The sequence below is a fragment of the Sinohyriopsis cumingii genome, chromosome 2 (assembly GCF_028554795.1).
Source record: "Sinohyriopsis cumingii isolate HCF-2022 chromosome 2, ASM2855479v2, whole genome shotgun sequence".
Taxonomy (NCBI): domain Eukaryota; kingdom Metazoa; phylum Mollusca; class Bivalvia; order Unionida; family Unionidae; genus Sinohyriopsis; species Sinohyriopsis cumingii.
The window spans coordinates 134,580,818-134,594,176 of NC_142962.1; the positions used below are offsets into that span (position 1 = coordinate 134,580,818).

The window sequence follows — 13,359 nt, forward strand, 5'->3', positions numbered from 1 at the left end:
CCCTTGGTGCATGGTATTGTCTAATCTTTGAATGAAATCTGACTTAAAATAACATATAAGGTATCTTATAAAGTATGTAAGAAATAGACTTGTCGTCGTGGATTCTTTGTTTCATTTTACTTCACTTGTAGCTCATTAGTCCCTTTGATGGTATTGCTCATCATGGATCAAGGTAGGTCACATTGACTACTTTGAGACATTATTTCATACCCTGCAGGCTTCAAACTGTTGAATGGGTCTGAAGCACTCCCCTGCCTGTCATAAGACAGGACTAATGGAGACATGAGTTGTGACGGCCCCATGGTTTGCTTGCCTGACAGGTTTGGATTGAATTGGATCAGCCCAGGTATAGGGCACTGCACTTTATACTTTGTTGATGGCTTGTACATGTTATTAACAGGGGCTGATTGAAAGAAGGAAATTGGTTCTGTACAATTACTTGAGTTTTCCACCAGTTACCTAATTTTCAAAATGGCTTTCCCTGGGGGGTATGTAGAAATACATTAATATCAGGGCCTAAAGGTCAAATGTCATGGTCACTGACTGAAAGAGGAAAAATAGTTTCTGCACAAGAACTTTATTTCTCCATCATCTGTGGCTTCCAAACTTTGTGGATATACTTTTTGTAAGTAAGAACCCAATTGATTTTGAGTCGAAATGTTAAAGGGTAGGGTCACTGACTGAAATAATTTTTTCTGCACTTTAGTTCAACATGATGTACCTCAACCAAACTTTATGCTTGGGTTGCACTTGGGTCAAAGGGCAAGGTCACTGACTGAAGCAAGAAAAATACCTTCTCCTCAATAACTTTGGATTTACATCGCAGACTTGGTTCAGACTTTGTGAATGGCTTGTGTTTAGGGTAAGGAAGGAGCCTGTTGAATTTGGACTTGAGAGTTCAGAGCTGAAGGTCACTGATTGAATTAAGAAATTTGGTTCTAGTGCAAACATTTATAGGGGCCCTGAGTGGCCGAGTGGTCTAAAGCGCTCACCGCTACGGATCACTGCCATCTCACCTCTGTCTGCGTGAGTTCGAGTCTCAGGCTTGGCTAACGTGGGTACGTGAGATAGCCTGCCAGTTGCTTCTCGTGGGTCAGTGGTTCTTCCCGGGGTTTTCCAGGGTTCTTCCTCCACCAGTTATACTGGCCGCCATGTATAGCCTATATTGTGCTGAAAAATGGCATTAAACCCTACAACAACAACAACAAACATTTATGTTAATAACAGAGGACTAATTAACATGAACAGACATATAATTTAACATTTATGGTACTCATTACTTATTGAGGAGCAGGCAAATCTTGGCGTTCTGCAGTTTCCTGCCAATGGGTCATTTCAATTTCAGTTGCATGTTGCTTTTTTACAGTTGCTGCATTAGATGGAGAGGTCAGTTTCAGTTTGTAACTTGAAGAAAATATATGGGGAAAAGAAAGATTATTATGTACAGAAATTCTCATTTAATTAATGATGAAAAACTCTACTTGGTCAATATTTCCTTAAATAGTCATCAGTATTAGGAAACGCCTTTTTAACTGCAGTTTTTTCAGAGTCCCATGAAAACAATTTCACATCTATGAAATAGCTAGGTAGGTATATGTAAGGTTTAACATCACATCTGCACATTGATTGCATTATGGTGCCAATTAAAGAAAAGAAATATAAATGTAAGTATAAAGAAAGCATTTTCAACTTCCCCCAAGTGGCTGGTTAAGACCAGTTGTACTAGAGAAAGAAAGTTCTACAAGAAAAGGATATTTCATTTTCTTTTCAGTTACATACAGATACATATATTACAAAACTTAAGGGACTGCTCCGGTGGCCTAGTGGTTAGAGCGTCCGCCTCAGATGTGGGAGGTTAGGAGGGAGTTGTAGTTTACCCAAATATGCCATCCACAGACAGTGAACACCCTGTCTTGTGTATATCCTGCTTACCTTGGGGACAGCTGTGTTATAAATCTCCAGAGATTTAATACATACCAAACAATAACATTTTACATGTGCAGTTTGGGCATGAAATTCATATCATTAACCTCTATTTTCACTTTAAATGAAAATATTACAAAATGCCCCCTTTTGTTAAGAGGGTGCCATCAGTCGAGACTCTACCAAGCTTAAAATGCCCTGACATTCAGCCATCACCCTGCCCTGCTTAGCACACTGGGGAAAACAATGAGGCATAAAAAGGGTATTTCCAAATGTTACACACACAGTATATTGGCTCTAATTAACTTGATTGCCAAGTATTTTGAGAAATACTGTGTTGCTTTAGCATTTTTACATTCTAAATTAAAAATGAACTGTAATACAATTAATCGGTTAGTACTAATGCAGTGCAAAACAAATATACTTTCAGATGATCTTCAAAAAATGTGTATAAGAAATTACATCAAGTATTGTGTCAAATACACATTCTTTATAATATATGACCTTTACTGTAAACCATACACTCATTTGCAGCTACTAAATTTTGTGATTTCCAGATGCAAAATCATTTCTTGGCCATAATATTTGTAATTTTTAAGAGAAAAAATTCAGCTTTTTTAACTTCACAAATAGATTTTCCTTGTGAGTTCTGTATCAATAAATAGCACACAAATTAAGGTAGGTTTACAATTTCATGGGTTAGTAAAAGTCATTACATACTACTTGAGTAGAAATCTGAAATTTTTAGAAATATGTTAAATTTAAAAGCATTACATTGAATGCTTTTCTTACCTGAAATTCAAATTCAGATGAATCCAAAATAAATTTCTTTTTCATCTGTCCTTTCGTTTTTTCTAGATAAACAAAATGAGTTATTATTGAGAAACTCCAATATACCAAACCTGAAATGAAAACAGATTGCAAAAAATTAAATGCAGAATGAATACAAACTGAAATGAAATACATACTCTGTGTGTGTGTATGTGTGTGTGTGTGCATATGTGTGTGTCTTTGTGTGTGTTTATGTATTGTTATGTACATTTAATTTGTATTGTTGGATAGTTTTTATTCTCCATTATTATGTGTTCACAACTGTATTTGGGACTTGACCTTGTCTAAAATCAAGTTCACTGTGTACCTGACAAAGGACACTGATGTCACTTTTATTTTGGTAAATAAATAATACATACTTAATATTTCCCTATGATTGTGGGTTAAATATTAGGATCATTATCAATAAAGGTACACATGCTTATTTGGTTCTGGGCCAAGGACATTGGTATTCCCCCATGAATAATTTGTTGTACCGGATGTTTCCCATTTTCATTATTATAATTTTAGTGACAGATTTATCTGTTTACAACTTAGAATTTACACCACCTCATCACAGGTCACTAAAGGCACATTCAGTGTTGGTTCTTATTTTGAACACCACTGAATTTTAATTCGAACTTTATTCATTAGGACTGGTGGACTATTTGGGATTTAATTTGCAATACTGTTTTTTATATAAATTTTCACTTTATATTCTTCGGAAATAGATGAATTTGTTGAATTTTACACACACAAAAAAAGAAGAAAAAAGTGGGAGGTCGTGGGTTTGATCCCCGGCCAAGTCATACCAAAGACTTACAGAAATGGTACTAACAGCTGCCTCACTAGGCGCTCAGCATTAACACATTAACCCCTAGCGACGAGTTAACATGGCACCTACTGCTGTAGTGTCATGGTCATGCATGATACACTAAAGTTGGTGGTATTATAGAAAGGTAGACAGATGTAGCTCTACAATGATACCTTATAATCTGGAATTTCTAGTTGCACTACAAAATACAGAGGGAAAAACCTCATTTTTTGGACCTGATATTTTTTCTACCCAAAATTTGCCCATGGTCGGAATATGATTTTGTGTCTGGATTTTAGACTTTTTGGTCTCAGATCGAAGGCAAACTGGTATGAACTGCAGACAGATGAACCTTTGCAAAAAGTAGGATAAGATGGGCATTTGGAAAAAAGAGTGGTCTCGATACAAAAATAAAGTCTCCGTTTAGCACAACAACAAAAAAGAACTCCAATGCACGAGCCAAATAGCCAGTGAAAAACGCTGTTTCTAATACAACTAGGCAGTATGTTATTGAAAGATCACCTGGGATTTGGTCTTTTTGGATCTATTCAGAAATAGCTTTCAAAATGTGTTTCCTACTTGAATTTCAGGAGAAACAACAGAAACTTCCAGGGGTTAATGTTAAGAGGTTAGTGTTAGGACTGGTTGGCCTGGTGTCAGGATAATGTGACTGGGTGGGACATCATGCTGCATGCCTGCGGCAAGATGCCTCAGTGCTAGACATCACTATAAACTGTCACACTGCAGACATCATAGCGATATGACTGAAACATTGTTAAAGCTACGTTAAAAATCCAAATCACACACACACATCACACAAAATTTAAGTATTTAGTCATTTTAAAAAGTTTGCAGTGGTAGAAGATAAAAGAAAACTCCAGCTCAACCTGTCAGAATGAGTGGACACTGTGTCAATTCATGCTGAGGGGTATTCAATTGGTGCTAGGTAGTTTCTTGAGTATCTTTAGAATTTAAATAATAAATATTTTCTTAGGTGACAATGGTTTTCTCTTAGAAAATTTTGCTTTGATTCACTAATTTTTTTTCTCTTATAAACTTGAGTGGAATTCTCTTTTAAAATTTCTTATTGTTGATATTCTTTAAGGGTTTAATCAATGCTTTGATACAAACCTGTTTTAAAGGTTTCGCATTATAAGAAGTAAGTGGATGGAATCTTTCCATGTGCTAATAGTAGTCAAAGTCATGATAAGAGTGGTGGGAATTACTTAAGAATGAATTATATTGCAGTTGTGTATTTTGATTTGTTTGATTGTGGCAGTTAACAACTTGCAGTACACTCTACCTGTGCTGACAGCAAGTGTAGCATACATAATTTAGTATCAGAATGTTTCCATAAATAAATGTATTTTTGAAACATCTATAAAGTATAAGAACCAGTAACTTCAGCTAGGACTGTTACAAACCAATCTATGTTTGGCTTTCATAAGTTCACACAGATGGCATCTGTTGCTGCGTGGCTGGTAGCCTTGTGCTTCCCTTTTCATTCAGAACAACATATGTTGCCAAGAATCTGCATACCAAAGATTCAAAGGACAAATGCTAGAAATAAATGTTTGTTGAGTAATTCATGATCACTGGCCTATAAAACATAGTGTACTATATTGACTTGTAGAGTATTGTATGTATTTGCTTAGAAGATGAGTCCAGCTACAATCTGCACAGACTCGGATCTGCTGGCGTATTATGCCATTATGTGCGGGCAGATCTGAGTCTGTGCAGTTTGTTATGAGTAATCAGATAAATAAACAGCATAGACCATAATCTGCATGCACATTATGCTATGGCAGATCAGGATCTTTGCAGTTTGCATTGACTTCTAAGCAAGTATATATGGTAAAGGTGTACAGATTTAACATTGCAAGAAAGCTAGTTTTTTTATCCTTATATTGCACCTGTAACTTTTTTTTATTATCTCAAAGCTTCCCCTCTAATAAATATTCCATGATCACAAATGATGCACAAGACTTTGGGTTGTAGCAATGAATAAAGCTTATCATAACATGCATTCTTGACATAATGGTTGGGACAGTGTTTCTCACATCAAATCATCTTTGGCAGAAAAAACATTAACCAGGTAGAATTCAATATCACTTGCGTCCATATTGTACAAATACTTGTTGATTCCTAGAGATGTTTGTATATCTACCAGTCTCTAATCAGATGCTTTTGAGAAGAGCGTCTTAACAGAGTTAAAGACTGTATTTATCTTGCAATCCAATTTTGAGGTATAATTTAATGTGCGTGAGCAATCCAATCATAGCCATATACATATATTTTTAAAAAATGTTTTATTTTATTTTTCCCATTAGGTCTACATGCTACATCCAGTTTTCTAAAAACACTACTGGGGCATAAAGTTAACCAACAAGCAATCACATATACTGCTTGATTTATCAATGTAGTCTGATGCTACTGCTTGAGGAGTAAAAACACTGTAAATTGGAGAAGAATACAGCGTGAGCTTTATCAGTTAATTCATGCTGTTCACTCCATGTATTCCATGTATTCAAAATATCTGTGTAAATATACTGTAAAAAAAAAATTAGGAATTGACATACCGGTTTTGTTCCTAGTGTATAGAATATGTCATGCATTCACCCTTGAGGTTAGAAAATGCACATATGATGGTTATATTTTTGTATGCAAATTTCAAGAATGGGGAAAATATTGTTACAGGTATGCCGAAACATTTTAGCCAATATACCATTGGGCCTGCCGCACATGCAGAGCCTAATCATTTCAGCCAGTATGCCATCAGGCCCACTGGAGCCTGCAGACCCTGTTCATTTCAGATAGTGTACTATCAGGCCCACTAGAGCTTGCAGACCGTAATCATTTCAGATATGTACATCAGGCCTACTGGAGCATGCAGACCCTGTTCATTTCAGATATTGTACTGTCAGGCCCATTTGAGCATGCAGACCCTAATCATTTCAAACAGTGTGCTGTCAGGCCCACTTGAGCATGCAGACTAATTATTTCAGTCAATATACCATCAGGCCCACTGGGGAATGCAGACCCTAATCATTTCAAACAGTATACTATCAGACCCACTGGAGCATGCAGACCCTAATCATTTCGGATAGTTGACTGTCAGGCCCATTAGAGCATACAGGCCCTAATCATTTCAGATAGTTGACTGTCAGGCCCACTAGAGCATGCAGACACTAATCATTTCAAACAGTGTATTATCAGGCCCAATGGAGTGTGCAGACCCTAATCATTAAAACAGTATACTCTCAGGCCCACTAGAGCATGCAGACACTAATCATTTCAAACAGTATACAATCAGGCCCACTAGAGCATACAGACACTAATCATTTCAAACAGTGTATTATCAGGCCCAATAGAGTGTACAGAGCCTAATCATTAAAACAGTATACTCTCAGGCCCACTAGAGCATGCAGACACTAATCATTTCAGATAATATACCTATTACAAGCGGCTAGAGCATTCAAAAACCTTAATCCTTTAAGCCAGTATACCATGGGACCACTGATATGTCCAAATCTTACATTTCAAATACCTTAAATAACCTTAGATACTTAAACTGGATGATTAAAAATGCAATCAATTTGGAGTTAAATTTTCAAGAAAAAATTGCTGCAATTGTTTATTCAGCACAGTTTTAAAAAAATGTCATCATTGGATTTGGTGCTCATTGATATTGGGATAGTTTCTCATTTATATTGGGTCTGGCACTGATTTAATTATTTGATTGGGGCCTGATTCTTTTGGCCGTTGATAAAACAATCTGCCCATTCTAAGAGTACAACTGGCACCCAACTATGTACAGCACAGACCCTTATCTGCTGTCACATAATGTAGTGGCAGATCAGTGTCAGCACTGTTTGCTTTAAATCATTATATACCCAGGTCTCCAGTCATATAATCTAGTTCACTTTAGATCCTTATATTTCCATTGAACCGTTGTATGATCTAATTTTTTATTCTTTTTTTTATTATCTCAGGGCCGTCTCATCTCTTTATGTGGGGACAATTCTCTCCACCTGTGGGAGATCAACAACACAGGAGATGGAAAATCAAAGTTGGAGGAGGTCAAGAGCTTTGCTATGGAGTCCAAGTAAGTCCCTCCCTGAATTTGTCAATATTTTGTTTTTCAGGGTTTGACGTGTAATGGTGGTTTTACCAACACAAATTTTGATGTATCACTGGTAAAATGTACATTTGCAGTTATAAAACAACTATGGATATTCTCAGATGCCCAATTTCAAGATTTAGCCTGAAAAATACATCACTTGCTCCTATTGCATTGCTTTCATTTTTCAGGACTTCAGTCCCAAGTCCAAGTTAAACATTTAGTCTGGATTCCAAGCTAAATATTTCCTTGAGTTGATAATTCAAGGCTTAGAATTGAAAGGAACATAGTCCCAGTTTGGTTCCTTTGTTATAGCTTACATACAGAATGCTTGGCATTCTTTCTTGGACTGTTGTTAGAGTACATGTGTGTAAAGTTGCTCATTGAGTTTATTTTCTTGTTGCTTTATGTCCTTTTGGCCATACATGTACCTTTGTGTTGATATTGTATATTTCTCCTCTCCTTGCATTATTTGAATATTTTTGTGTTCCTTTTTTTCTCCCTAATTTTGAAGGTTATTTTTTGGGGTGAAGTTTTGACTTTTGTTGTTTAATATGTAAGAGCAGGTATAAGAAGGAATCTCACCCTACCTAAGTGTTATGCACTGGCAGTGCACAGATGAATGGATGTCCTATTTGTCGCCTGTGGACAGATCAAACATGGGACTTGGCAGATAGTTGGTGTACGTATAGTGGGAAAAGAAAGGAAATACTTTCTCCTTTTCAGCACAGGATGATCCCCCCTTAGGGAAGTCAATTCATTGTCAGGGTTCCCATGCTCCCTGGAAATTAGGAAAAGTTGGGAGAAATGATTTTAAAAAATTCCCGACTGAAAAGTCCTTGAATTTTGGAAATATGTACTGATGAAAGTTGGGAAAAACCTGGGAATTTTCCGCCAGAGTCAGTTTTGTAATTGAGTCGTAACTGAACTGATCGGGAGTTAAATTTATGAGATTCTGACCAGATTATTTGGAGTTGGCAGAATGGATCATTTAGGTGCTTGCCAAAAACATTTATTGAGTCAATCCAAACACTCAGTGGATTATATTCGTTTAGTAAACTGGTTATTTCAAAGACAAATCTATATTGTCATCCTTTTTTACTTACAAGTTTGAAAACCAGTCTATCATCACTAAAAGCCAACATGATGGCAGCAAAGAGTAGCTGCTTACCGGATGGCCTTGCAAACATAACTGCTGTTACATCGAGTAATGCCTGCATGAAATAGATCTGAAAATTATTTATTTTTTCAGACATTGTGAGTTTTACATTGTTTTGTCTTTAACCCTTTACCTCATAGAGCATAGTGACAAAGTGCAGCTCACTATAAATAGAACACATGTTACCTGGTCGACCGCATACGCATAGCCTGCCTGTGAACTGTTAAGCAGTATAGTGTATGTTGTGTTTAACAGCAATTTTAACCATTTTACATTTTTGGTACACATTTATTATATGTGGAACAATTTAAGAGTGAAGTCCGATTGTTATGGTTGTGTAATTATTCATCATGGAAGAATCTGTTATGTGCTTTAAAATCTGGAGAGAACTCATTCACCGTCATGTCAGTGAGGCCGTGTGACCAACCTTAGCTGCCATTTCTCATGCTCGAAATTTACAAGTTTTTCATCTGTGTCTACATCACTAAGTCATCTAAATTTGATAATTTATAAAAACTAATTGCAGCCTACATCAATATCAGAGCCTTTACCTAGGTTATTGAATCTTTCATAGTTGTGATTCTAATCATGAAAACTTCGTAAGTACTGAATGAAATCCATGACCGCCATTTTGGAGAGTGGAGATTACGACCCAGTTACTTTAAATAGCAGATATCGACCAGTACATAAACAGTGACCACGTGATCTTACGTAATTGTCATTCGCAGAAATGAATGTAGTATCTAATAAGGGGTTTTCCCCGAAGGTGGCGCTACGAAAACTGGCTTAAAATGGCTGATGTTTACAGCCGACGTCTAAAGGCGCTTCCATGGGACTTTTGTAGAAGCATCAAAAGTCGCTTTGATGCGACTTTTGTATAGGCATCCAAAGACGGTTGTATGAGGTAAAGGGTTAATCTGCTGCAAGACGAGATGAAACTATGGCACTGATGAAATTTTACTTGGTATGCGCAATTTGCATATAGTACACATCACATGGATCATGCATGCACATTTACTCATTTTAAATTAAATATAAATTGTTTTTCTTATTAATCTAACACATCTTTTCTTTAACCAAAGTCTATACAATTCTGAGTTTTGAATGATCTACACTTTAAGTTTCATCAAGAAACTTCCTGAAGAAAATTATCGATCTCTGCGATCTTTTACAATGGTGGCCATGTTCTAAACTTGGGTCAAAATATGTTGAGTGGAATCATCACATTCAAGGGTAGTATGATTTTGTGTATCAATATGTGTAACTTTCCTTGTGACATTACAGTGTGTGACATTCAATCCATTATTAGCAGACATACGTTGATTTTACAAAAAATTCAGTCCTTGTTTATAAGATAGTATATAAGTTTTAAGGACTTCTTGCCAAATTTAAATCAACCCTTTTGTAAATGATTTTTGAAATCATGGGTTTTAACCAAATCGTCTTAATTGGTTTAGGTTGTTTGAAAAATCCAGTTTTGGGTTTTATTGGCACATATTAATTCAGTGTTTAAATTTTTCTATACAAGAGAAGATTCTAATACTTTCAATTTATTTTTTTTTCTTTCTTCATACTGTGATAGGAAATGTTTATTTTGTATAACATGCATATAGACTGTTATCTTGAATTAGAGCTGACTACTCTGATTTGTTTAGAATTAAATGTTTGAAAGGAAAGAAAACTAATTTATATTCATTATGTTGTTTCCTTGTACCAACATAATACAGGTCATCAAAGTAAAGTTAGAATTTTTATTATGGACACTGAAATGACCTTACATGCCCATTTACAAGAAAATACAGTAGTCAAACTTTTTCATGTGATACCTTTTCTGGTTTGGTGCATTATCATCTGTTCTGACTTAGATGTTTTGGCAATCTTGAGATAGAAATGTCTTTTATTTAAAAAAATGAATGTTTTATAAACTAAAATGTTCTTTAATTCATAAAATAAAATGTTCTTTAATTCCATTCATTAATGATCATATGTAAACCTTGAAAAAATTAATTTCTACTACTACTCTTGAATGTCTCGGTCTTCTTTAATGAAATAGTGCTACTTGAAGTATATTCTATTCTCACCTCACCAGGTTTCTTGAGTATGATTGTTAAATGTCTACGGTGGCAGTTATTCATTGGGGGTTGGGAGGAGTTTTTGTTTATGAGACAAGTATCAATGAATAGATGCCTCATATTTCACCAAATCTTTAAATGAAGTTAAAATTTGAAATTGTTCTTTGTCAGCACAGTGGCAGCAATATGTTGATGTATACATTAAAACTCTATGCAGTGGCAGATGTTACCAATGAATACTGTCACCTGGATGTCCACCATCGTACCACCTTAGCAAGTACAGTTGGTAAAATACTCATAATAACTAGATAATCCACGAAGCAGCTCATTGTTCAATTTTAGAAAGTCGCTTTATAAGCACTTGATTAGGGAGCTGACTCAGTGGCTAACATGCCAGATTAGCTTCGGAAATGGTGCGGGGTCAAATCCTATCATATGACCAGCCTGGGTCAGCTACCTTGGTGTGTCCTTGGGCAAGGCACTTCACTCCAGTTGCCTTTGGCACTAAATAAGCTACTTGTGTTGCTGTGCTGTAAAGCATCAAACCAAACCAAGGACTTGATCATGGCATTTGCTGTGAAAGTCCAGTAATAACATGATCAGACTAAACTTTATTAATGTTACAGATTTCATTTCACTCACAGCAAACTGATTGTGCGATTATCATGCATTCACACAGGAATGGAGGATTTGTTAAATTTAGCAGGAATTTGTATAATTGCTTGACTTTTAGGAAACACTAATTGTCATTGATTAGATTTGTAATTATTTATAGCCATGGTGGAAATGAAAGTTTTCCGTGCATTTTAGGTACACTTTTTCAAATTTGAAATGAAAAAATATACCTATCATAGATTAGATAGTGTTTATTTGTCCAGTTTTGTGAACATTTGTAGCAAATACACTCCATACCTTAATTTCAGTTACTCAAACGAAAACCTCTGAATCAAGATTTGAAGCCACCATTATAAAATTTGCCACACTCAGATATTCATAAAAGGTTATTGCTAATGCTCATGGCATCATTGTCATAGATTTGCATTTGTATTAATTATACAGGAACGGTTTGAATGCGAAATTTCAGATTGATTCACAGTATGACATGTCAGATACAAAAGCTTCTACACGGGTGCTCTTTTATATGAGATTTATGACACGAGTTGAATATTATATACCATGGGCTGCTTGTTGCGGGTGGAATATTGTATTATTCAACGAGTGTCTTAAATTTTGTGTTAGATGAGCCTGATTTTAAGGTTCTTTTCATTATATAACATTAAAGACTGATATTGGTATGTGTTGCCAGGTTTTAGGCACCATGCATGCCAGACAGTTTTTATGATAATGAGGTCATGATGCTATTAAATATGAGTCTTGTGTGATAAAAGACTTGAATGACTTGATGTAAGATGCTCTCGTCTTCTGTCCTAATAATGATTATAAGCCTGTATTCATTGTGTATGCATATTTTACTGTGAAATGATCTATTGTCCATTAGTTGAGGAAATCAGCTGGTGTTGCTTCATATTGTCATCTCTACGAAATTTGTTATTTTCTGTGGTTTTTCCTGAACATCTGTTGTCCAGTGAAAAATAATTGCTCATATTCAATACAGAGCAGCATGAAGGCATACATGCCAATCATTGTGCTTTTGGCATAATCATTGCACTTTTTTCCACCATATTTTGTTTTCTGCTAAACTATATGTAGGTCACATCTTTTTGCTAAATTAAAAGATAAAAAGTAAAGCAATAAAAAAATTGTATCATTTTTATTGTCATCTCTTTAATTCCACTCTAATGAATTTGAGAATATTCTTAAAAAAGGTGACTGATGTATACGAACAGCATAAAAGTTCTTTCCTTATTTGCAATTAATAGCAACTGTATATGACCCATTTCCAAGAAAATGGTCAAAAGTGAACATTTCCTAACATTAATTTTATTAATAAGATCTGAAGTTGGTGAAACAGTCTATATTTTTAAAGAAAATGGTGCCAGTGTTAAGTGAAACTCTTTACGGTGTGAGTTTTGGATGTTATATGATGGAAAATGTTAGAGCAGATAGATCTTTTCAAACTTCGAACATGTCAGATCAGAAAAAGGACAAAATCAACACTGTTTTACAAACTTTAACAGAAGAAGATGAGGGTTATCTAATACAGTAATTCTGCTTCACACCCATTCAGTGAAAGTTACACATGTAGAACAGTTGAATTGAATGCTGAATATAAATAATTTTTCAGTGTATTTTGTGTTTGTATTCTGGTTCTAATCCATATGGATTTTGCCCTTTGTGACAAGAATTTTGACCAGTTGCAGAGCCAGGTTAGTAGTAAAATTGTATCTTTTTAATAGGTGCTGTAATTCTGGCATGTAATTTATAGTTTTCACTTTTTATGCCCAAAGTATGTATTTTTGTCCACTTATAATAGCAATAATTACACTTATACCTCTTGGGG

The 13,359-nt window shown here is 35.4% G+C and overlaps 1 protein-coding gene across 1 annotated transcript in view; it reads left to right on the plus strand.

Annotated features, from left to right (window-relative positions):
* The window catches only part of LOC149805885 (lethal(2) giant larvae protein homolog 1-like), a 327,641-nt gene that overhangs the window by 219,494 nt on the left and 94,788 nt on the right, over positions 1–13,359 (plus strand). The window contains 1 exon segment of the mRNA XM_089950631.1: positions 7,540–7,652. Coding sequence (XP_089806757.1) covers positions 7,540–7,652 — 113 coding nt within the window.